The sequence below is a fragment of the Ovis aries genome, chromosome 3, assembly GCF_016772045.2.
Source record: "Ovis aries strain OAR_USU_Benz2616 breed Rambouillet chromosome 3, ARS-UI_Ramb_v3.0, whole genome shotgun sequence".
NCBI lineage: Eukaryota > Metazoa > Chordata > Mammalia > Artiodactyla > Bovidae > Ovis > Ovis aries.
In genome coordinates, this window is record NC_056056.1 from 90,766,096 (window position 1) to 90,793,052 (window position 26,957).

Here is a 26,957-nt window from a genome sequence, read left to right on the forward strand (position 1 = left end):
AAGTAATATAGATTTTTATGGACAAATTCTTAGAAAAGTACAACTTTCCAAAACTGAACCAGGAAGAAATAGAAAATCTTAACAGACCCATCACAAGCATGGAAATTGAAACTATAATGAGAAATCCTCCAGCAAACAAAAGCCCAGGTCCAGATGGCTTCACAGCTGAATTCTACCAAAAATGTAGAGAAGAGATAACACCTATCCTACTCAAACTCTTCCAGAAAATTGCAGAGGAAGGTAAACTTCCAAACTCATTCTATGAGGCCACCATCGCCCTAATACCAAAACCTGACAAAGATGCCACAAAAAAAAAAAGAAAACTACAGGTCAATATCACCGATGACCATGGATGCAAAAATCCTTAGCAAAATTCCAGCAATCAGAATCCAACAACACATTAAAAAGATCATACACCATGACCAAGTGGGCTTTATCCCAGGGATGCAAGGATTCTTCAATATCTGCATATCAATCAGTGTAATACACCACATTAACAAATTGAAAAATAGTAAAAGAAATGAAACTAGATCACTTCCTAACACCGCACACAAAAATAAACTCAAAATGGATTAAAGATCTAAATGTAAGATCAGAAACTATAAAACTCCTAGAGGAGAACATAGGCAAAACACTCTCAGACATAAATCACAGCAGGATCCTCTATGATCCACCTCCCAGAATGCTGGAAATAAAAGCAAAAATAAACAAATGGGATCTAATTAAAATTAAAAGCTTCTGCACAACAAAGGAAAATATAAGCAAGGTGAAAAGACAGCCTTCTGAATGGGAGAAAATAATAGCAAATGAAGCAACTGACAAACAACTAATCTCAAAAATATACAAGCAACTTATGCAGCTCAATTCCAGAAAATAAACGACCCAATCAAAAATGGGCCAAAGAACTAAACAGACATTTCTCCAAAGACATACGGATGGCTAACAAACACATGAAAAGATGCTCAACATCACTCATTATTAGAGAAATGCAAATCAAAACCACAATGAGGTACCACTTCACACCAGTCAGAATGGCTGTGATCCAAAATCTGCAAGCAATAAATGCTGGAGGGTGGAAAAAGGAACCCTCTTACACTGTTGGTGGGAATGCAAACTAGTACAGCCACTATGGAGAACAGTGTGGAGATTCCTTAAAAAATTGCAAATAGAACTACCTTATGACCCAGCAACCTCACTGCTGGGCATACACACCGAGAAACCAGAATTGAAAGAGACACATGTACCCCAATGTTCATCGCAGCACTGTTTATAATAGCCAGGACATGGAAACAACCTAGATGTCCATCAGCAGATGAATGGATAAGAAAGCTGTGGTACATATACAATGGAGTATTACTCAGCCATTAAAAGAATTCATTTGAATCAGTTCTGATGAGATGGATGAAACTGGAGCTGATTATACAGAGTGAAGTAAGCCAGAAAAACACCAATACAGTATACTAACACATATATGGAATTTAGGAAGATGGCAATGACGACCCTGTATGCAAGACAGGAAAGAGACACAGATGTGTATAACGGACTTTTGGACTCAGAGGGAGAGGGAGAGGGTGGGATGATTTGGGAGAATGACATTCTAACATGTATACTATCATGTAAGAATTGAATCGCCAGTCTATGTCTGACGCAGGATGCAGCATGCTTGGGGCTGGTGCATGGGGATGACCCAGAGAGATGTTATGGGGAGGGAGGTGGGAGGGGGTTCATGTTTGGGAACGCATGTAAGAATTAAAGATTTTAAAATTTAAAAATAAAAACTAAAAAAAAAAATAAGTAAAAGCACTGCACATTGTTTGAAAAAAAATAAATATTGAAAGAAAGAAAAAAAAACAAACCATATGATTATCTCAATAGATGCAGAGAAAGCCTTTGACAAAATTCAACATCCCTTTATGATAAAAATCCTCCAGAAAGCAGGAATAGAAGGAACAAACCTCAACATAATAAAAGCTATAAATGACAAACCCACAGCAAACATTATCCTCAATGGTGAAAAATTGAAAGCATTTCCCCTAGAGTCAGGAACAAGACAAGGGTGCCCACTTTCATCACTACTATTCAACAGAGTTTTGAAAGTTTTGGCCACAGCAATCAGAGCAGAAAAAGAAATAAAAGGAATCCAAACTGGAAAAGAAGAAGTAAAACTCTCACTGTTTGCAGATGACATGATCCTCTACATAGAAAACCCTAAAGACTCCACCAGAAAATTATTAGAGCTAATCAATGAATATAGTAAAGTTGCAGGATATAAAATAAACACACAGAAATCCCTTGCATTCCTATACACTAATAATGAGAAAATAGAGAAAGTAAGGAAAGAATCCCATTCACCATTGCAATGAAAAGAGTAAAATATTTAGGAATATATCTACCTAAAGAAACTAAAGACCTATATATAGAAAACTATAAAACACTGATTAAAGAAATCAAAGAGGACACTAATAGATGGAGAAATGCACCATGTTCATCGATCAGAAGAATCAATATAGTGAAAATGAGTATACTACCTAAAGCAATCTATAGATTCAATGCAATCCCTATCAAGCTACCGACGGTATTTTTCACAGAGCTAGAACAAATAATTTCAAGATTTGTATGGAAATACAAAAAACCTCAAATAGCCAAAGCAATCTTGAGAAAGAAGAACAGAACTGGAGGAATCAACCTGCCTGACTTCAGGCTCTACTACAAAGCCACAGTCATCAAGACAGTGTGGTACTGGCACAAAGACAGAAACATAGATCAATGGAACAAAATAGAAAGTCCAGAGATAAACCCATGCACCTATGGACACCTTATCTTTGACAAAGGAGGCAAGAATATACAATGAAGAAAAGACAATCTCTTTAACAAGTGGTGCTGGGAAAACTGGTCAACCACTTGTGAAAGAATGAAACTAGAACACTTTCTAACACCATACACAAAAATAAACTCAAAATGGATTAAAGATCTAAATGGGGTATTACTCAGCCATTGAAAAGAATATATTTGAATCAGTTCTAATGAGGTGGATGAAACTGGAGCCGATTATACAGAGGGAAGTAAGCCAGAAACAAAAACACAAATACAGTATACTAACATATATATATGGAATTTAGAAAGATGGTAATGATAACCCTGTATGCAAGACAGCAAAAGAGGCACAGATGTATAGAACAGTCTTTTGGACTCTGTGGGAGACGGTGAGGGTGGGATGATTTGGGAGAATGGCATTGAAACATGTATAATGTCATGTAAGAAATGAATCGCCAGTCCAGGTTTGATGCAGGATACAGGATGCCTGGGGCTGGTGCACTGGGATGACCCAGAGGGATGGTATGGGGAGGGAGGTGGGAGGGGGTTCAGGATTGGGAACACGTGTACACCCGTGGCAGATTCATGTTGATGTATGGCAAAACTAATACAATATTGTAAAGTAATTAGCCTCCAATTAAATAAATTTAAATTAAAAAAATAAAAATAAAAAACTATTAAAAAATAATAATAAAGTAATATAGATTTATAAAATGCTCCTAGAGATTGTACCAAAGTAAAACATGAAAGAAGAGACAGGCTGGTTCACTGCAACTCTCTTTCTTGTAAGAGTATGCAGAGCAGTGTTTAGGCAAGAACTGAAACAAGGCAGTGACTCAATGGCTGGACTGGGGAAAAAGATTCCAAAGGGATGGAGCAGCTTTAGCTACGCCCAATACCTAACACCAACTGGAAGGGACCCCAGGGCAGGAGTAGGCGAAGGACAGAGGAAGGCAGGCCAAATGCAAAGGAACCGCGAGCCGATGGGGCAAGTCAGAGAATGAAATGGAGCTAAGGCATGGGGCATTGTCCCAATCAGATTCAGCTTGTAGCTGGATATAGAAATTAATCAGGAGGCAGGAAAAAGGAAAGGTCAAAGCAAAAGAGTTCTGGATTGCTTGCAGTGAAATATCTGGCATCTGTGAAGCAGCATGGCAAACAGAAATACTGATCAAGAGGAGGAGGTAGAAAAAGAAAAGATTAAGTGTTTTATAAAAGTATAGTGCTGTACATATGGTTTGTGTAAGCATGCTAAGTCACTTCAGTTGTGTCAGACTCCTTGCAACCCCATGGACAGTGGCCCACCAGGCTCCTCTGTCCATGGGATTCTCCGGGCAAGAATATTGGAGTGGGTGGCCATGCCCTCCTCCAGTCTACATCTGATACTTCCCCTCAAAAGTGAGTATGAATTATTAGGATAGAGTACATCATTCACGGGGAAAAATGGAAGAAATTATTGATCAATATGATCAGTAATCAGAGGCCCATAACAAAACTGGGTAATTATTAAATTATTAGAGAAGTGTTGGCTATACTTCTCGAAGAACTAGCAGAAGGGAGCTTTTAAGTTCACTACAAAAGATCTCTTTCCCAACAAATGCTGTCCCCAGCAAGAGACATCCCAATACAAATCCCCAGGCATCTCCATGTTTGGCAGAATTAATGCATTATGATTGTGAAACTGACCCTACCCACACAATCCTATTCCCGGATGTGGGACCAGTGAAAAGTTGTGTAAAGATAACCCAGAACTCAATGAAGGACAAAAGTATAGCTTTTGAAGTTGGATCAATGTGTCAAAATCCTCACTTTACCTATCACCACCTACATGGTCACAGGCAAAACTCTCAAACTCTCTCTGCCTATTTCTTCCTTAAAATGGAACTAAAAATGTCCATTTCCACCGAGCTCTCAAAACTTGAACAATCCATGGAGGCAGATTCTACATGAGACAGCCATGTGTCCAGACATGCTTGGCTCAGAATCAATATTAGACCCCTTCCTCTGGGTCACTTGTTTAAAAACCTGGGCTTATTTAACAAATGACCAAGTAATCTAATAGTTACTCAATATAATGCAGTGTCCCAACTTACAGAGAAGAGCTGCATTAAAATAAGTTAGATCTAGAAATTTAAAGGGCTTCCCTGATAGCTCAGTTGGTAAAGAATCCGCCTGCAATGCAGGAAACCCCGATTCAATTTCTGGGTTGGAAAGATCCACTAGAGAAAGGATAGGCCACCCACTCCATTACTCTTGGGCTTCCCTTGTGGCTCAGCTGGTAAATAATCCATGTGCAGTGCAGGAGACCTGGGTTCGATCCCTAGGTTGGGAAGATTCCCTGGAGAAGGGAAAGGCTACTCACTCCAGTATTCTGGCCTAGAGAATTGCATGGACTATATTCCATGGACAGAGGAGCCTGGTGGGCTACAGGCCATGGGACTGCAAAGGGTCAGAAATGACTGAGTGACTAAAACAGAGAAATTTAGAAAGAAAAAGATATATATATAATATATATATATATATATTTTTTAAAGCTGTACTGCACAGCAAGGAGATCTTTGTTCCCTCACCAGGAATCGAACCCATGTCCCCTGCAGTGAAAGTGTGGCATCTTAACCACAGGACCACAGGTTAAGTCCCCAAACAAGGTATTCTTAAGATTTTGCTAAAAACATTTAGGTTTTCGCTAAAGTTCTCTGACCAATTTTTTTAAAAATAAAGGTCAGGGGGTTAATGCTGTGGAGAGTTTGTGATTTCATTTTAATTCTACTCAATAAGGACAACATGGTATCACTGAATCACAGTGAGTTAACCAGTTAATGTCAGTGTTTAAGCAACAGATGACTTCACTTTGGGGACATCAAGATTCTTCTTGTCATACGCCATGTCTTGGTGAAAGAGGACCAGTACCATGAAACCACAATAATGGAGCCTACTACTCTGCATCCACTCCCAAGCATCATGGTCCTAGCACAAAGACACTGCAGAACATGGACTCCCTGAGACAGGTCCCAGAGAATGTGTCTGTTATTTCCGGTTCAGCTAGTATCATGGACTGAATATTGTTGTGCCTCTCTGTGCATATTCACATCTGACCCCTAACAGCATGACATTAGGAGGTGTGGCCTTTGGGACATAATTAGATTTAGACGAGGTCATGAGGGTGGGCCCTTGTGATAGGATTAGGGTCCTTATGAAGAGAGACAGACTAGAGCTCTTTTTCTGCCCTATGAAGACAGTGAGAAGGTGGCCATCAACAAACCAGGAAGACAGCCCTGAAGTGAAGTGAATGTCCCCTGCCTGTCAGGCTAATACACTAGATTCTCTGCTGCCATGTGTTTCCACATCCTAACATCATATCCTGACCTAGACCAACTCGATCAGTGATAACCAGAATAGGCTTCCTCTTCTGGACCCTGTTTCATGTCCTCCCCTTTTCTTGCTAGTTGGCACTACTCCCCCCACACCAAAAAAAAAAAAACAAAAACAACCACACAGTTCTTTCTAAAAACAGTTGTGGCTTGTCAATGGCTCCTTTCTAAACTATAAGAATTATAATAAATAGATAATTACCAATAAGTGAAATAAATTATTCAAGATAGGCATGGAGATGCAGACTTTCCAGGCCTTGAGGTATGACTCATTAGAAAGTCACATTATGGTTGATCAACCCACACTGCACAGGTGTCCCATGAATTATTCCATGTGTGAAACTGCCACACTCACCTCTACCACACCCAGAAGTACCTTATTCCAATGTTCTGGCAAAAAGCCTCAAGGTATTCTGGCAAGAAGAAACTATACCCTCAGTTCTATGAATCTGGTTGAGGAACATGAATCCCACTTATTAAACCCACTTACTAAAAAAAAAAAAAACAAAAACAAAACTCTGGGATTTCTCATAAAAACCAGAATGAGGACCCTCATGGGAAGAGCTCTCCCTGCAAGTAATGTAACGATTAATCCAAACTCCTGTCACAGCTCTTCTTTGTTTCTATTAATCTTTTCACTATGATATAAACACATCTCCACTCTGGTAAAATGACTTCTGCCCATCTTCTGAGCAAAACAGTCCTCCTTGAGCCTGTGGACCAACTATGGCTCCAAATCAAACTAGAAAACCTCATGAGAGCTCTTCAGCATCCATGTACCAGAACATTAAATATGTTTATGTCTATGTGCCAATAAGAAAAAGCGTCCAAATCTCTGAACCCTATCACTAACGCAACATATTTGATCAACTTGTTCTAAAGGCCTGTTGTCATAAAGGGGAATATTGTTCGATGGAGCACTGGCAGGGTAACAGGCATTGTCTCATAAGAAGAAGAGGAAAACGCTTAAATACTTCCAGATTTTCTAAAAGAACTTGTAAAAAATTTGCTTTGGCTTGAGTAGAACATTCTTTATAGGAAAGGTTTTTTTTTTTTTTTTTAAAGTTCACCCAGCTTTCTTTTATTAGAGTAATTAAAACAATGTTAGGCATTTGGGGTATCTGATACAACCATAATCCTCTGATATTTCAGGGTATTGATTTTACAAAGTATCTACTGTGACTAGGGCATTAACTGTTGTAAATGTATCCACATTGATTTCTGACAGTGTATTTGTTTAAAGCCTGCTGAAGCCAAACCATGGGCTTCAAGGAATTCCAGACAACTACTTTAGTTTTATGAAACGGTATTTTTAAAGTTACACTAAGGCAAAAAATGGCTTTAAAGTAACATAAAAGGGGAAAAAATTCTTAAGCATGAAACTTATGATTCTACTTGACATCTTTTCTATATAAACGATCAAATTTGGGCTGCCTATTTTCTCCACCTCTACAATGATTTGAGGATTTCAATAGTCAAGTCTAGCAGGCTATGATACGTATGTCTTGCTATTCTTAAATTGCAAAAAGAATAATTATGCTTTGTCATGATTATATTCCAGTATCATAATTCCCTTAACCTCCCCTTGCAGCAAAACATAAACAACATCATAAATCCTAGTACTAGATGATACAAAGATGAAATTTATCCTAACTCCACTACCAAGGATACTTCCTTTATAAAGACAGACCCAAGATGAGGACGGAAATTAAGACAGGCAGATATGCATGGCATGGTTATTACTACAGTAATCGGATCTCTCCCAAATGATGAACATAAAGGCCTATTCTGCCCAAAGCTTATTTCCAGAACTGTATTGAGAGAAATTCTTTCTATAAAGCTTCATTGCCTGTCAGTTTCCTTTTTGTTTACAAAGAAAGACACTGAAAGGAACATAAAACTGTTTGAGGCCTTATAACACTATGTAAACTGTAACACGTGCCTCATTTGGTTAAGCTTTCAGTTTTTCTGTATCTCATCCAAGTACACAGAACTCAAAACTAGTAACTACCTGTGGTTTGGTTGCAAGTAGTATAGAAAAACTGAATGCCACAAGTCATATTAATAGGTTTAATTCCCTGTGAGCAGGGAACCATGTCTGTCTTGACCACTGCTCTGCCACTTGTGGTGGGAACATTTGCTGCTCACCAAAGAACCACTTGCCTCCCCACATGTTCCGGTTCCTAACCCTTATTAGTCAGTGTGGACTGCCATAACGAAATTCCAGAGACTGGGTGGCTTCAACAACAGACATTCATTTTCCCTCCGAGTTCCGGAGGGTCAAGATCAAGGTGCCAGCATGGCTAGCTCTGGTGAGAACTCTCTCTCTGGCTTGCAGGAGGCTGCCATCCTGCCATGCCCTCACCTGGCAAAGAGATGGAGCTCTCTGGTTACAAAAACACTAATCCTGTTGTATCAGGGCCTCACCATTATGACCTCATTTACTCTTAATTACTTCCTTACAGGCTATCTCCAATTACAGGCACACTGAGGGTTAAGACTCCAACCTACAAGTCTTCCTTGCCGCAGGAAGTGAGAGGCCGCATATTCCACACAGCACAGCAGCAGAGCCGTGGAGACCACCACCGGCCTGAGTCCCCGGCTCACCTGTGAGACATCGAGTGTGTACAAAGTGTAAGCTTTTGCAGGATTTATGACTACAGTAAACCTTGCCTACTCTAATACTAATATATCTGCTGATGACTCATGTGACCTAGTAATGAGCTCAGTTCATAAGTGGCCCTGTCCTCATGAAAAGCACAGCCTGTGGGGGAGAGAGAAGAGACACAAAAATCAACTTTAGGACAATTAACTTTGAAATGGTCTGATTGGATTTTATATGCAGTAAAAGGTTAGGGAGGAGGGATCAATGTGCATTGAAGGAGGACTGAAAGGCTTTTTGGAGGAGCCAACACTTGAGTCTCTCAAGTGAGGATAGATTTGAAAGATCATTCTGCCTGACTTCGGGCTCTAATACAAAGCCAGAGTCATCAAGACAGTATGGTACTGGCACAAAGACAGAAACATAGATCAATGGAACAAAATAGAAAGCCCAGAGATAAATCCACGCACCTATGGACACTTTATCTTCCACAAAGGAGGCAAGAATATACAATGGATTAAAGATAATCTCTTTAACAAGTGGTGCTGGGAAAACTGGTCAACCACTTGTAAAAGAATGAAATGAGAACACTTTCTAACACCATACACAAAAATAAACTCAAAATGGATTAAAGATCTAAACGTAAGACCAGAAACTATAAAACTCCTAGAGGAGAACATAGGCAAAACAGTCTCCGACATAAATCACAGCAGGATCCTCTATGACTCACCTCCCAGAATACTGGAAATAAAAGCAAAAATAAACAAATGGGATCTAATTAAAATTAAAAGCTTCTGCACAACAAAGGAAATTATAAGCAAGGTGAAAAGACAGCCTTCAGAATGGGAGAAAATAATAGCAAATGAAGCAACTGACAAACAACTAATCTCAAAAATGTACAAGCAACTCCTGAAGCTCAATTCCAGAAAAATAAACGACCCAATCAAAAAATGGGCCAAAGAACTAAACAGACATTTCTCCAAAGAAGACATACAGATGGCTAACAAACACATGAAAAGATGCTCAACATCACTCATTATCAGAGAAATGCAAATCAAAACCACAATGAGGTACCATTTCACGCCAGTCAGAATGGCTGTGATCCAAAAGTCTACAAGCAATAAATGCTGGAGAGGGTGTGGAGAAATGGGAACCCTCTTACATTGTTGGTGGGAATGCAAACTAGTTCAGCCACTATGGAGAACAGTGTGGAGATTCCTTAAAAAACTGGAAATAGGACTGCCTTATGACCCAGCAACCTCACTGCTGGGCATACACACCGAGGAAACCAGAACTGAAAGAGACACGTGTACCCCAATGTTCATCGCAGCACTGTTTATAATAGCCAGGACATGGAAACAATCTAGATGTCCATCAGCAGATGAATGGATAAGAAAGCTGTGGTACATATACACAATGGAGTATTACTCAGCCATTAAAAATACATTTGAATCAGTTCTAATGAGGTGGATGAAACTGGAGCCGATTATACAGAGTGAAGTAAGCCAGAAAGAAAAACACGAATACAGTATACTAACGCATATATATGGAATTTAGAAAGATGGTAATGATAACCCTGTATGCAAGACAGCAAAAGAGACACAGATGTATAGAACAGTCTTTTGGACTCTGTGGGAGAGGGAGAGGGTGGGATGATTTGGGAGAATGGCATTGAAACATGTATAATGTCATATAAGAAACAAATCACCAGTCTAGGTTTGATGCAGGATGCAGGATGCTTGGGGCTGGTGCACTGGGGTGACCCAGAGGGATGGTATGGGGAGGGGAGGTGGGAGGGGGGTTCAGGATGGGAACACATGTACACCCGTGGCAGATTCATGTTGATATATGGCAAAACCAATACAGTACTGTAAAGTAAAATAAAGTAAAATTAAAAAAATAATAACTTTAAAAAAAGGTTAAAAAAGAAAGATCATTCTAGGTACTGACTGTGTTTGGTGTTTGTACAGTTTGCTTTGTCCACCGATACTATGAGTAAGTATAAGTGGCATCTAAAGTTATGGAAAAGAAAGATGTCAAAATCATCACAGTAAGAGCACTGCATGGCTAAAAAGAGCCTTGGTAGTCTTCTCAGCCAAACCAGTTATTTGAAAAATAAAGAAACCGAGGGCCAGGGACATGGTGAATTTGCCAAAATGGAAAAAGAGGATTGTCTTGGAAATACAAATATAAGCTAGTCCCCTCACCTCTCTGAGCCTCAAGGTTCATTTAAGTAAATGGGAGACAAGAATACCTACTTCTCCTTGTTTTGAAGTTGTTTTGAAGGTCAACTAAGGCCATAAATGTGAATGCTCTCTATCAAATATTTTATAAAACTACACTGCCTCATTAAAATGCCTGCCCCAAAGCCACAGACCATGAGACCATTTTCTTAACTCCGTCAAAGCTTGCACACTCTAAAGCAGTTCTCTTCAAAGTACCATCTTGAAAGCAGTGCTGTTTGTTCAAAATACTTAGAACTCCTCTGTCTGGATTTCAAAATGCAGGGCTGATGTTACGTTATTTGAAATACCCTCAATGGTGGCAAATCCCTGTTCACCAAGGGGCTGACCTGAGAGCACTGGACACTTTTGAATTCACTGAGAATACAGTAAATGGGTGGACAGAAAAACAGACATATTTTCATGTGCAGCTCATTAACGGGTTCTGAAACACTTCTTTCAAAACCAATTTCCTAACTGCAAACAGCAGTGTTACTACAGTAAATTGCACAGTCTCAAAGAATGAGCTCATTGAAACAACATCCAATTTCATACATAAATTCTTTTATATATGAAAAGAGAAAAAGGGAGAAAAACTAGAAGGATAAGAAAACAATGTTACCATTATTGTGGGGGAAGGTGCAGAGCAAAGTCAGGGAATCCTTTTGATATCTTTCGACAAAGGGTAATGCTGTTTTGTTTTGTTTTTTTTCACTAATATTTATGAATCGGGTTCTGAAGGACTGGGTTGTTGCTTATGTTTGCTTGCAGTAAGTCAGATCATTCCACTTCATTTCAGCATATCTCAATTCCAAGGGGTCAATGCAGACAAAGTGAAGAAACAGCATCAGACCCTAGAAGTGCCAGCTGTGACTCTTCAAACATTTCTGTAAGGTATAAGAGCCTAAACCAGCCATCAGTTCAAGCCATGATCTCTTAAAACCACTTCCAACATGCTCAGAATTGTCTTCTTCAAATGACCACAGAGCCTTGCCACTTTGCTGATATCAGAAGTGAAATAACACACATCTACTCAGAACTGCCCCATGATTATTTTCAATGCCTACTCCTCTGCAAAAACAAGAGTCTAATTAAAATAGGTATATTATTTCAGTGAGCCCTAGAGATATAAAATATGGAAATCTGATATTCCATGTCATGATAAAGGCATTTTCACTGCCAATAAAATGAAAAACACCTGAGTGGACTGAAGAAGCATAAACATGCTTGTCTATTAAACAGGTCAGGGTGAGGGAACATTCAAAACTGACAGCCCTTTTGGTGCCGAGAAGGCATTGGCCGGGGTAGAGACAGGACGTTAGGCAGTAAGAAAGGTAACGTCTGGGTCATCACCCATTCTCTGAATCACTCTACTTCAGTTCCAAGAATCTATATTTTGGTTATCCTAATGTCTCAGTCCTACATTCTCAATCCAAGTAAAAGCAGCAGTTCCTCCTGCCGCTGGCAGAAGCCCAGTGACATGGAGACATGTTCTCTTTCACATGTAGTGTGTGTTTCCCCTTTGGATCGTATCCCTGGCTCTATTGATCTTTTTGACTCCAAGCAGAGGGCCCCTGCCTGAAGTCCATCTGGCAGAGATGGCTAGAGCAAGAGCAGGTGACCCTGCAAAGTCCAGGACCTCTCAAGCAAGGTGTCGTGTGTATGACACCTTTGGTGACACTCTGCTGTTGACACAGGTAAGGTTTGGCAAAGATAAGCATTTCAGAGCCACTGGGGACAACCAGACTCTCTACCAGTCAGTTAAGCATTGCTTAGATTATGCCAAAAGGCTATTTGAGTCGGACACTGAAGCAAATCTCAGATGGCATAGGAAGTGTCTGCTGGCTATGCTTTATTCCATCTGAAGGAGGCCAAACTGCAGTAAATGCAATCAACACACCCTCCTGGGGCTCTCTGCTTCCGGAGAAGGCAGAGATATTTGGTAACTCTGGCCCTACCTTCCCTCATCATTGCCTAGCAGCACCTCTGCAAGAAGGTCAAGTTCACCCAGGAGACCCCTGACCCCAAAAGCATGTTGCCTAGGGAAGTGGGGAAGAGCACCACATACACGCCTACCCCTACTGTTGACCCAGCCTGGCTAACTCAGTCCACCTCACCACATAAGGGATAACACAGAAGCGAGAGGCCGAGAGTCTTCAGTAAGATGCTTTATATTCATAGTTGTTCCTTCTTGAAACTTCTCATCTATTTATGTAAGTTATGGACTCAATTATGGAATTAACCAGTGTGAAAGCATTACAACCATTCTGGCATTATCCTCACATGAGGAGAAAATTAGTATTTCATCCTCACTTCAGGCCTCACCCCAGTAATGCTCATCATCAGTGCAGAGGAGAGTCTGAAGAAGTCAAAGAAGAGGTTTCTAAGCAGAATTTCGTGTCCTAGATCCCTTAATTGAGCACTAAATTCCTTTCTCATCAATGAAAAGAGATTTTCAAAGTCTGAAGCCCATCGCTACATCTACTGGGCTGGCCAAAAATTTGTTCGAGTTTTTTCCATAACATCTTATATGTGCTGTGCTAAGTTGCTTCAGACATGTCTGACTCTTTGTGACCCTATAGCCTGTATCCCACTGGGCTCCTCTGTCCATGGGATTCTGCAGGCAAAAATACTGGAGTGGGTTGCTATGCCTTTCTCCAGGGGATCTTCCCAACCCAGGGATTGAACCCGTGTCTTTTATATCTCTTGCATTGACAGGCAGGTTCTTTACCACTCATGCCACCTAAGAGGCTTATGGAAAAACCCAAACAAGCTTTTTGGCCAACCCAATACATCTCTAATTACCCATCTCTGCTTTTTCTGCTGTGTAGAGTCAACAGACAGCTCTATTTTTTCATTGGCTTTTATGTGGTAGAAACCAGGAAATATTTTTCTTCAAAGTCCTGAGACTTTAAAAAAGTACTCTCAGCCATGAAGTTAATATACTTCAGTGAGCTCACATCATGCTAGTTTCACTATGATGCTTTTCTTTTTTTAAAAAAAGAGTTTTGTCTTCTAACAAAAGGAAGTGAATCTGTTTGGTCCTTCAGAAGTGTGTGTGTGTCCCAGTACTGTGGTTTCAAGCATGAGGATGTAATTGAATTTATCTGCCAAAAAGACCAATCTTCAGTTAAAGAATCTCTTTCTCCAAAGGCCCATTGTTTCTATTTTCCTGTCCAACTTCTAGAACCTCTAAGGGGATCACAAACTGCTTAATTTTTGCCCAAGGGCTTATTATTTATATGACCAGTAATTAAAGGAAAGAAAGATTTTTTTCAGTGATACCAGGATTTCACATCAAGAAGTGGTCCTTTTCTTCCCAATAAACATAAAAGCTTACTTTCTTCTATAGAATATATATTAGAGAATTTAGAGTGTTTCTTATGGTTTTTAAAATTAAACTTTCCTTACTTTTTTAAATTGAAGTACAGTTGCTATACAATATTATGTAAGTTACAAGTATATCATACAGTGATTCATGGTTTTTCAAGTTTATGCTCCATTTATGATTATTGTAAAATATTGGCTACATTTACCATGTTGTACAACATACCCTTATAACTTATTTTATACCTTATAGTTTGTACATCTTGTACCTATGAAGCTTTTTTCCCCCAAAATATGGGGATTTTATGGTTGCCAACTATGAAAGTGAGTTTGAGCATTATTTGATTATCTGTGCTAGAGTGCTGTACTAAAAATATCCTCTCTCTTCTGTTTACATCTACTTCAGGTTTTCTAGTATTTCTGTTCTCATTAACGCAAGCATTCATATGTGCAATGTGCTGCTCTTTTGGCACTTGCAATAGGAAAGTCTTGAGGCACTTGAATTTTTGTCTCATCTTGTACGACTGTCTAATTAAGGGGCATGTTTCCACAATGAACAAAAAACACATGGTTTCACAAAGCGGCAGTGGCACACCCAACATGGAAGCTGGACTCCCAACCCTCCATCTCTCACAAGGTCTTGTCATACCATCTGGCATCATTAGGTTGCTGTAAATGCTTATTTCCAGTAATTGGGCAATACATAAAACGTGTTTGAAACAACCAAAGACTCTGGATGCCAAATAAGTCTCCAACTTGGGTCACTGTCAAGAAAATCCATTTAGACTAAAGGACACCCTTGAACAATGGAAAAAGTGTGCCCATTCAATGACCTTATGGTGCAAAAATAGATTTGAGGGGTATTTTATGAAATTTGGCTTCTCCAGTATTCTTGCCTGGAGAATCTCCATGAACAGAAGAGCCTAGCAGGCTACAGTCCATAGGGTTGCAAAGAGTCGGACACGACTGAGTGAGTAAGCACACATTAGAGATGAAAACCTGCTGGAGATGTTGAAATAACTATCACCACTAGAAATGTAATTCTAATTTGATCTATACATTGAGCAAAATATTAGAAATATTTTCAAACATTTATGGAGTACCAGTGCTTACTGTAGGTAACACAGATACCTATCTTTGCCAAAATTATGACTTTTCAACTATTTCACACTTGATTTAATTTTTTCTTGGAGCATAACTGATTTTCAATATTGTGTTAGTTTCTGCTGTACAGAAAAGGGAGTCACCCATACATATACATACATCCACTCTCTTCCAGACTCCATTCCCATATAGGTTCATTATAGAACACTGAATAAAGCTCCCTGCGCAATACAGTAGGTTATCATTAGTTATCTTTTATTTCTTGTAGTACAGTTCAAACTTGATTTACATTCAAGAAACCAACTCCTCTTGGCCATCCTGTGCTTAGTTGCTCAGTCGTATCCGACTCTTCGCAACCCCACTAACTGCAGCCTGCCAGGCACCTCTGTCCACGGGGATTCTCCAGGCAAGAATACTGGAGTGGGTTGCCATGCCCTTCTTCAGGGGATCTTCCCAACCCAGGGATCAAACCCAGGTCTCCCACATTGCAGGCAGATTCTTTACTGTCTGAGCCACCAGGGAAGCCCAAGAATACTGGAATGGGTAGCCTATCCCTTCCCCCGGGGATCTTCCCAACCCAAGAATTGAACAGGGTTTCCCGCATTGCAGGTGGATTCTTTACCAGCTGAGCTACTGGGGAAGCCCTGATCACCCTATATATTCTACTAATTTCTGTTCCCTTAATACTTTAAGGTGAATTTAGTGATTCCCGTACCCAACCTGATTCACATAGAAATAAACAGTCTATATAATCTTTAAGAATAAATTATTTTTTAGGACTCTGAAAGAAGAAACATCACAATAGAAAGGTATTTTCCCCTTTATCTTGATACTTTCCATCAAGGTAAAAAACATTTTAGATACTTCTAATCACATTATTCCTATTCTTTCCACTTTATGATATTAAGACAAGTCCAAAAAATCTGTATTTATTTATCTATCATCACTAGATCTATTCGTTAACCACTGAATTTTCTCCATTAATCCTCTCTCTCTTCATCTCTTGTGGTACATATACAAAATGGAGTATTACTCAGCCATTAAAAAGAATGCATTTGAATCAGTTCTAATGAGGTAGATGAAACTGGAGCCGATTATACAGAGTGAAGTACAGTACACTAATGCATATATATGGAATTTAGAAAGATGGTAATGATAACCCTGTATGTGAGACAGCAAAAGAGACACAGATGTATAGAACAGTCTTTTGGACTCTGTGGGAGAGGAAGAGGGTGGGATGATTTGGGAGAATGGCATTGAAACATGTATAAGAAACAAATCACCAGTCCAGGTTCGATGCAGGATACAGGATGTTGGGGCTGGTGCACTGGGATGACCCAGAGGGATGGTATGGGGAGGGAGGTGGGAGAGGGGTTCAGGATGGGGAACACGTGTACACCCATGGTGGATTCATACAATATAATACAATATTATATTATACAATATTATAAAGTAACCTCCAATTAAAATAAATAAAATTTATATTTTAAAAAACTTTTTATTAAAAATAAACAAGTAAATAAAAAATAAAACAGCATTGGATTCCCTGACTGATATTCAAGAATACCTGACTCTTGACATCAATCAAAGATGGAACTGGTTAAAACAAAGATGTTGCTACTCATCTTTACCTCATAGTCCTCCCCTGCAAGGGTCAATTAATCAATCAGACAGCACATTTATCTGATTTCTGAAGCCAGGAAGTTCAGAATAGTCCAGCTCATCACCATGTTTTTCTTTACAACAGCCCATAATCAAATCCTGATGCTGGATCCTTCACAAAAGCCTCTGCGTTGAACTCCTCATTTTCAAGTTGACTTCTTAGATTAGACCCTGATCATTTCACAACTGGACCAAGGCCAACTTCTCCTCCCTGGCTTCCTCATGTCTACCACGTCCATATCCACTTCCATCTCACTCAAAAGTTGTAACTTTTAAAATTTTCTAGATATTCATTAAATGTACTAAACATAGGGCTTTTAAATTCATCTTTAAATTATATTATTCTATCTATAAGTCAAGAAAATGTTCACATTTTCTTTCTTTTTCTTATAAGGAATTTTCAAATATGCTGAGATAATTCAAAGAATAAAAACAGTAATCACTTGTATTTCTACCTTTGAGTCAATAGCTGTTACAATTTTGCTATATTTGTGTATAAAAGGCATTTGAAAGTAAATTACAGACATTATGGCATTCCTCACTCTAGAATAAGGACACTGCCCTACATACCTCTAATACCATTATCACAGCTAAGAAAAGAATAGTTTCAAAATACCATCTAATATCCAGTCCATATTTAAACATCTTCAATTGTTCTTTAAATGTCTTTCAGAGCTGGGTGTTGATTTTTTTTTTTAAACCAAGATATGATTAAGGTTTATACATTAGATGTGCTGTTATCTCTCTAGTCTCTTTCTGGGGAAGTCAGTGTGTGTGTGTGTGTGTATGTGTGTGTCTTTCTGGGGAAATGTTTGTGTGTGCTTTTAATGATATGAATGTTTTAAAGAAACCAAGCAACAATTTATCAGTCTTCCTGATGTGATGGCTTTGGCTTGTTTCTTCACCTTCAGTATTCCCTATGAAGGTGGGAGGGTGGGTGGGTGTGTGTGTGTGTGTGTTTAATGATATGAATGTTTCAAAGTGTGTGAGTGTGTTTAACGATATGAATGTGTGTGTGTGTTTAATGATATGAATGTTTCAAAGAAACCAAGCAACAATTTATCAATCTTTCTGATGTGATAGTTTCAGCTTGTTTTTTCACCTTCAGTATTCCCTATAAGCTGGAGGTTAGGTGTAAAGACTCAACTAGATTCTGCTATATATTTCTGGCAAGAATCCTTTTAAGGTGTTGCTGTACATTTCATACTGTAGCCCATTAGGAGGCACATAATGTCACTTGTCCTGCTTTTAATGATTCTGAATTTGATCACTTGATCAAAGGGGCATCATGCTAGTTTTAATTTGACACCAAGTCATTTATTTTGCCTTACACCTAAGGTTTAAAAGACTTCATATCTGTGCCAACATCTGCCAGGAACTCTACTCTGGTTTACTTCTCTGGTCTCTTCTGATGCTTCTTCCTCATCTGTTTCTTACAGTGTTCTCTCTCCTCTATTTAATTTCTCCACTCTTCTCTGTGAGCTTAGTTTCCTAACCAATCATCCATTTTCCTCCACCATCCAAGCAGGCCCCGAAATTCTATTCTGTGAAAGTCCCATGCATTCGAATACACTGATCACAGTTCATGTTGTATTTTCCACCTCAAGTTTACTGCTTCATTTTTAGAATGTGCTACAGAAACAAGAGTATTTGTACCAAATTTTGCATATGACCTCTAATGGCAATACATAAACAAAGGTGCTTACTGATTATGACATTGAGTTCTCAGTAGGTGTAACCTACAGTGAATAAGAATCTTGCTACTGAGCAAAACATCAGTATTTATTTAAAATAAATAATAAATAAAATTTTAAGTACTCGTTAGGGTTTTCTGCCATTGATTTAAAATCCACTTATACCTCCCTCTATAGCTGTATTTGCAAAACAGCCATAGCAAGGAAGCACAAATATTTCCAAACACCTTTGTAGGATACATCTTATATACTATTGACTATTTTGTCAGTAATTTTTTAATGCCTGGATCATCCTAATTGCACAAACTGGACAATCATAGACATTCAACATGTCTCACCAATAGGAAAAAAATGTGTTCTGAGAATATTTTGAAGCTGTGTATTACTGACTACACATGCAAAATGAATTAAGCATTGAGATCCCTGTTGGGATCATTTAGATCAGAAGTCAGGGAAATATCCAGATAAGGCAAAAATGTATTCCAATGAGTCTGAATTATTTGGATAATTCCACCAACTATTCAATTCATGTGAATTGTATAATCCACCTTAAGCCTAAAAGTAAATAATTTGTTTATATTCTTTCCAGTGAGCAAGTGTCTGCCTACAATTACATGTACAAGAATAATAAAGTCTGTTGACATCTCATTTTCTTGCTTTTTACCATCTGTGTTCCAATTTGGAAACTAAGGAGAAAGATACTGGGCACAGAATTTTATTTTTATTTTTTAAATTTTATTTTTTTTACTTTACAATACTGTATTGGCTTTGCCATACATTGACATGAATCCACCACAGGTGTACATGAGTTCCCAACCCTGAAGCCACCTCCCATCAGCCTCCACCTCTCTGGGTCATCCCAGTGTACCAGCCCCAAGCATCCTGTATCCTGTATCAAACCTAGACTAGCGATTCATTTCTTACATGATAGTATACATGTTTCAATGCTATTCTCCCAAATCATCCCACCCTCTCCCTCTCCCACAGAGTCAGAATTTTAAAAGGACCTGCTTTTTCCCGTGATCGACCTAAGCTGAAATGACTAAACAATGCAAGTGACACCAAATTCATCCTCCTCCTCCAAAGCTTTTCTGGGGCAAATTGTGCAGTGCATAAGTCTTACTTCAGCCCCACTGCCACTGTAAAAACTTGCCTTTAACACAGTAATCCAGTCTTTACTTCTAAGCTAAATGTAACTTGATGATATTCCTTCTGCAAAAGGCATGTTTAAACCTGGTCTTCAACTGAGGAAGAAAAAGCCCCCCTTTCAGTAGGCATTTCAGGCTCTACAGGCAGACCAACGTTAAGTGGGAGATTAAACCTTCCCTGCCTTAGTGAAGTTACATGACAAAAGCAATCATCTGCTCTATTTTTACGCTTGACTCTCTCAATAGGTAAGCATTTTCTAAGCTAGTATTTTTATAGTTCTGTAACATTTGCAGAGCATGTCATTTTGCCTAGTCTAATCTTGACCAAGCTCCATACTCTTGTCTCCACTTTACAAATAAGGAAGCTGGTTCCTTGCCACCAAGTGCTGAGCCCATGGCTCTAACCAATGTTTTATAACTCTACATGGCTCTTCTTTCCATTCTGGTCTACAAACCAATTTTGCTTCTTCCTCTAGGAGAAAAGGGTTTCCCTAGTGGCTCAGTGGTAAAGAAACCCTGCCAATGCAGGAGACACAGGTTCAATCCCTGGGTCAGGAAGATCCCTTGGAGAAGAAAATGACAGCCTACCTCAATATTCTTGCTTGAGAAATCCCATGGACAGAGGAGCTTAGGAGGCTACAGTCCATGGGGTCGCAAAAGAGTCGGACACAATAGCAACCAAAGAACTAGAAGAAAGGAGATGACCTAACCATAGACTTGCCCAGCACCTAAAAGTGTTCTCCAGGTTCAAAAGCAAGAATGATTGATTTTACTATCAACATATATCACACACACAGACACACATAATTTTTTGAATGTTCAGGTAACAGTAGATAAACAGATCTTCTCACAAGGGGTTAAAACCATAATCAAGTGACGGGAGAAGAACTACAGAACAAAGCTATGTCATTATCACATAATTCCAAAGCAGGAAGCACCAAGTAACTGTGGTCGAGGAACCAGTAATTTTCTGTTGCTTTTACTATGCACGTTCAATGATGAGTTTTAAAGAAAATTCAACTTCTCTCTCACTTAATGATATACAGACCTACAGTTACACATAAATACAATATTTAAAATACACTTCAAATAACTTATACACTGCTATTCTAGTTATATAGTTTTATAAGAAAATAAAAGATGACAAATTATTATTATCTGATGGATCCAAAACTTGACTATATCCACTAGCCAGCAAACTATTGCAAAAAGGCATGAAATTTTTCAAACATCTCTGTAGAATATATCTCATGTACCGTATCTCATGCTTGACACATGCTTTAAATATAGATCACTGTAACTGAAAAACTACCAACAAGCAATCATGGACATCTTGCAGCATTTCTGGAAGTTCAATACATACTATTATCTTATGGATACCTCCAAACATCTTACAATGCTTATAGTATCTTATATATCAAAGGTTGGCAACTCTTTCTGTACAGGTCTTTGCAGAGCATATTTTAGGCATTTCAGATCATATGACCTCACTGAAAGTATATAATCCTTCTGTCAGTAGGATTATATGTCTATGAAAGCAGACATAGACAGTATGTAAATGATGGATCAGGCCGTATCCAATAAATCTTTATTTATAGTAACAGGCCCACAGGTTGCCAATTCCTTCTACAAAAACCTCATTTCATCAAGGCTGTCTTTCCTATTAAAAGAGACTATCTAGAACACATCACTAAAATGGGCTGGGCAGTGCTGCTCACCTGTGACCCAATGGTTTCCTGGAAGCACCGGCCCAGCTGGGTCTTAGCAGCCACCGGATACACGTGAGGAATGACTTGCTGGTATGAGGAATGGACCGTCTGGGTCTTCTGGACAGGAAGGCCTTGGTAAGGGACTTGGGACTGGCCTGGTTGAGCTTCTTTAACCTTCTGACCTGTTGGGCCATCAACTCTTGAAACCTGATGTATCTGGACCGAGGCCTCAGGAGGGTGCTTCACATGGATATTGACTATGTTAGGAGGAAATTTCACTAAAACAGATCGGGAGGAAAACTTATCAGCTGTAAATAATTAACATGCACGTCACGATGAAAGTAAATTTTCATGCTCATCAGCATGAAACTAAATTCTATACATGCAAATATACTTAAGTACATATATATTATGCTGTTGTTTTGTTGTTTAAGTCATGCCAAATTCTTTTGTGACCCCATGGACCGTAGCCCACCAGGTCCTCTGTCCATGGGATTTCCCAGGCAAGAATACTGGAGTGGGTAGCCATTCCCTTCTCCAGGGGATCTTCCCATCCCAGGAATCAAACCCATGTCTCCTGTATTGCAGGCAGATTCTCTTTACCGCTAAGCCACCAGGAAAGCCCACATATATATTATACATAGGATAAATAAAAGATTCATAGTATGGATCTAGTTTTGCTGCACAGCCATTAAAACTCTTGAGAGTAAAAGGGGACACTCAAGAACTAAATCTGAATTTATATCCTTTAAAGAGTAAAACTACTTTTACAAAGCAAAATTTAAACCTCTCAGAATAATGGATTCATGAAACATTTTTTTCAGAAGAGCCAAAAAACTATGAAATTTGTGCTACTTGCGGTCATACATTTTATCAAACAAAAGTAATTAAGACTCAAAAGTTAGATTATTTTCTAATTTCTCACAAAGTTTCCATCAGAGAGATTGTAGGATTTATAACACAATTTCAAAAAACATAGTTCTCTTACCCTTAACCTGGTGTGTACATACTTTTGTGCTTCTTTTCACACACACAAAATATTTAAGTGTGACATTTTATATCAGTATTTTCTTTCTCTGCAGGTTTCACACAGAATTTTATCTTCTGATGCTAAGATTCAGGTTTTAAAGAATAAGAGCCAGTAACACTTCTCTGACCCCTTTTTAAAAAATTGTGCATGTGTGAGAGGTGCCAGGTTGAAAAGAATGAATTAGTCATAGAATTTGAGCTCCAAGTGACCTAGTTTATCTTCCTCTACAGATGACTAAACTGAAGCCCAGGCAAGTTACAGATTGTCTAGAACTAAAACCAAGCACTGTTTGACTACAAAATAGATTTGGTATTCAACAGCAGGTACCGTGTGATCTACTAGATGATTAATGATCATGAGAGTCAGAACACCATCTTGTTCATCTTTCCCTTGCCCAGGTCCTGCCAGAAGAGCAGCGTGTACGTTTATCAGCTCTTGGTCCTGTGTCACCCGAGAAAGATGGGCTCCATTTTCTCATTTCCTAGGTACCATTCTCTGTAGCCGAGAAAGCACTGTCACCATATAACTGGGCCCATATTCTGTTCCAGTGCCAACCCCACAGGCATTTGGCTTCTGTATATATAGGTTTGGCGTGTTAACAGAGTTCTGACGAATAGGTAAAATCGAAACAGTCAGCCTACCTTTTACTCCTTGCTGGCTGGTCATGGTCAGAGGCAAAGTATGTGTTGAGTGGACGACATGTGTTCCCAACGCCTTGCCTGACTGCTGGGAATGCTGATATACTTTAGGCAGGCTGGCCCCATGGACTGGGATCTGACAGAGCTTCCCTGTGAAGTTTGGAGGGCACTGGCATTTGTCCCTCGAACTGCACTGGCCTCCATTCATACATGGAAGATGGCAAATTACTGTAACGGGAAAGAGAAAATGTGAAGAGTTGGTTAGTTTCTCAAAATCTAAGTAACAATCAACCAATGTAACACCCCCAAAGCACAGCCATCACATTACCAATGACTTTGGAAATGGAAAACAGAGGAGAACCTACACTGGGACAAAAATATTTCCTTTTTTTTAAAACTATCTTTTTCTTTCCACCTTAAGTAAGTCATTTAGCTCTCGAATTGCCTGTGGTTGTTCATTCACAATGCTGGGAAGAATTCATGGGGAAAAAAAAAACATATATGTAAATATACATATTACTCAGGATATCTCTTACATTCTGTACTTACTTTGTTTTCCTATTACTAGTTTATTTACTGTCTTTCTAGATTATAAACTCCTTGGGGAAAGGAATGCTTGGTTTAATGAACTTTATATCCTCAGCAACTAAAATAACGTCCAGTTCATAGTGGACATTAAATATTTCTTCCAAGAATAAACAAATGAGAGTGCTAAAAATAATATCTGTTGAGAATCTTCTCTACATAAGGAACTGAACTAAGTGCTACCCAGAATAAGGGAGGAGAATAGTTTGAATCCTGCTTTACAGGAATTTGATATCCTACTAGGATAACAAGACCACAGTGAAACCTAGACATAGCAGAGAGATTAATAGTTGGGAATTTATTTAGAATACCAAAAGGTAAAAGGATGTGTTTGGGTGAAGAATTTTATGAAGAGTTTTAAATTCTGGCTAAATTCAGCTTATGGCCAACCTCTTTACAACTAATGAATTCTTCCCATCAGCCTTTAAACTGATTGTATTTCCAGCAGCTTAAAAAATAAGTCTCTCAACTCCATTCTCTTTCAGCTTCTACTCTGCTTCAATCCTCTCCTCCATGATCAAACTTTCCAAAAGAATTATCTGCTCACTACTAGCTAGCCAGCACCAAGTTGTATTCCCTTCTTTGTGTCTGTACCTCTCCTACACTGAAACTCCTCTTACTCAGGTCACTAATGGTCTCCGCATTGCTAAATCCATTGGTTGGATTTCAGTCTTCCCTTAGCTTCTGTGACATCTCACCCACCTAGTCTGCTCTTTCCTCTTTGTCCACTCTCTCTTGCTATTCTTTGCAGACTCCATTCTTTCCTTATCCTTTAAACACAGATGTGCTTCAAGATTTGATCTTATAATCTGCTCCACTAACCCTACACATTCTGATTTCATCCTATCATATGATGATGTCACTCAAAACCACATTTCTGAGCCAAAGCTTTCTGCTGCACTCCACACTGTCTACATCCTATAGACCTACTATAGACATCTCAGACTTACAATGTCCCACTTGGAACAGGATCATCTTCCCCCCTAACATCTCCCATTCACTGAGGCATGCTTAACAGAAATCTGAGGGTCCTCTCAAACCACTCAAATATCCAGTTTGCCAGGTCCTGCCTTCTAAACATTCATCAAATATGCCCACATCTTTCTCATCATAGAGATCCTGTTTTCTCTGAAACCTCATTTCCTACAATTCAGCTACTTTGAATTTGATTCCTGAGTGGACAGGGCTCTCTCACCCCTCCTCATGTTTTATCTACCCTGCATCCTTGGCCTGGAACACTCTTTCCATTTGCTTCCCAACACCCTCCCCACTTGCCCACCTAACTCCTACTCACCTTTTAGACTCTGCTTAAACCTCACTTCCTGGAAGCATTTCCAGTTGCCCCTCATCTAGGTCTGGGCCTCTCCTCTGTGCTTGCATGGGCTCTCATTCACTGTCCATCATGCCCCTTGGCTTACTGCATTATAATCCTCTGACTTCGTTTCTGTATGTCCCATTCAACTAGAGCTCTGTGAGGTCAGGGACTTTAATGCTTTACCCCTAAGATGTAGCTCAGCTTTTAGAAAAAAATGCTGCAGCTCAAAAAAATTTACTAGATGAAAGAATGAACAGATTTATGGCTACTACTTTGTCAAATACCATTCTAGGTACTATAGAAAAAAGTAAAAGCTAACTGGAGCTGTTAGGTAATACATGATAACTAAAAATATGCATCAACAAATAAGTAACACTGGAAAATATAAAATGCAAATTCTATAGAACTTCAGAGAAAAGTCATTTCTGGGAAGTCAAAATAGACTTTCCAGAAGAGCTCACTGGAAATAAGTCTTTGAAGCTGGGAATTCAGAAAAACAGAAAGGACTGCATCCCAGGAGGATGGTATGTGAAAAGGCCAGAGGCAGGCAAATTTGGAAGATAATGAGAAAGCCTGTGTTGTTGAAACCCCAGATTCCTTGGGGAGAGGGGTCAGGTGATAAACTAGGAGATATAGACTTAACTCAGAGAATGGCTAAAGGTCTGATAAAGAGTTTGGCTTTTATTCTGTAATTAATAAATCATTTTGGAGGAAGATTACTCTTGTGATGGCATGTGGCATTAGCTGGAAAGGAGAGTGACGAAGTAGAGAAGTCAGATAAGAGAATACTAAAATAACTGAAAGACAACTTGAAAAACCCATGGATTAGGATCACGGCAAAAAGAACTGATAGAAACATGAAGTAATATATTGTGATAGACAGGCAATCAGTAAAACGTGGAGATGGGACACAGGAAGTAAACAGAAGGCGAAGGAAGAGTTAAGACACTGAAGGAGAAAGAAAAGAACTGGAAAAAAATGACCAAGGTGACTGCCAAGAACTATGTCCAGGGTCTGACTATGGGGCAGATAAAGTCAAAACTGCTCATGCAAGATAGGGTCTGGAATATGCTTCCTCGAGTGTCTAATCTACACTGAGGTGCTGAGTAAGAAGAGTCAAAGCTGACTCTGAGGTTGAGTCAAAGACTTCATAATTCCCAGTTCAATTCTAAACTGAACTTCTACTAAACAACAGCTTGTTGCTGGATGAGTTTAATGTGCATGCCTAGCCAAGATTTTCAGCCAGTTCAGTTAGTCGCTCAGTTGTATTCAACTCTTCACAATATCATGGACTGCAGCACGCCAGGCTTCCCTGTCCTTCCCTGTCCACTGGAGCCTACTCAAACCCATGTCCATCACGTTGGTGATGTCATCCAACCATCTCATCCTCTGTTGCCCCCTTCTCCTCCTGCCTTCAATCTTTCCCAGCATCAAGGTCTTTTCCAATTAGTCAATTCTTTGCATCAGGTGGCCAAAGTATTGGAGTTTCAGCTTCAGCATCAGTTCTCCCAATGAATATTCAGGACTGATTTCCTTTAGAATTGCGTGGTTTGATCTCCTTGTAGTCCAAGGGACTCTCAAGGGTCTTCTCCAACACCACAGTTCAAAAGTATCAATTTTTTGGCACTCAGCTTTCTTTATAATCCAACTCTCTCCTCCATACATGACTATTGGAAAAACCATAGCTTTGAATAGCAGACCTTTGTTGGTAATGTCTCTGCTTTTTAATATGCTGT

At 39.2% G+C, this 26,957-nt stretch overlaps 1 protein-coding gene across 31 annotated transcripts in view; it reads right to left on the bottom strand.

Annotated features, from left to right (window-relative positions):
- The window catches only part of LTBP1 (latent transforming growth factor beta binding protein 1), a 454,253-nt gene that overhangs the window by 195,448 nt on the left and 231,848 nt on the right, over positions 1–26,957 (bottom strand). For all 31 annotated transcript variants that reach the window (XM_060412286.1, XM_042246288.2, XM_060412293.1 and 28 more), the window contains 2 exons: positions 23,325–23,549; positions 21,663–21,931 (listed from right to left, as the gene is read on the bottom strand). In XM_060412286.1, the coding sequence (XP_060268269.1) occupies positions 21,663–21,931; positions 23,325–23,549 (494 nt within the window). The remainder of the gene's footprint in view (positions 1–21,662; positions 21,932–23,324; positions 23,550–26,957) is intronic.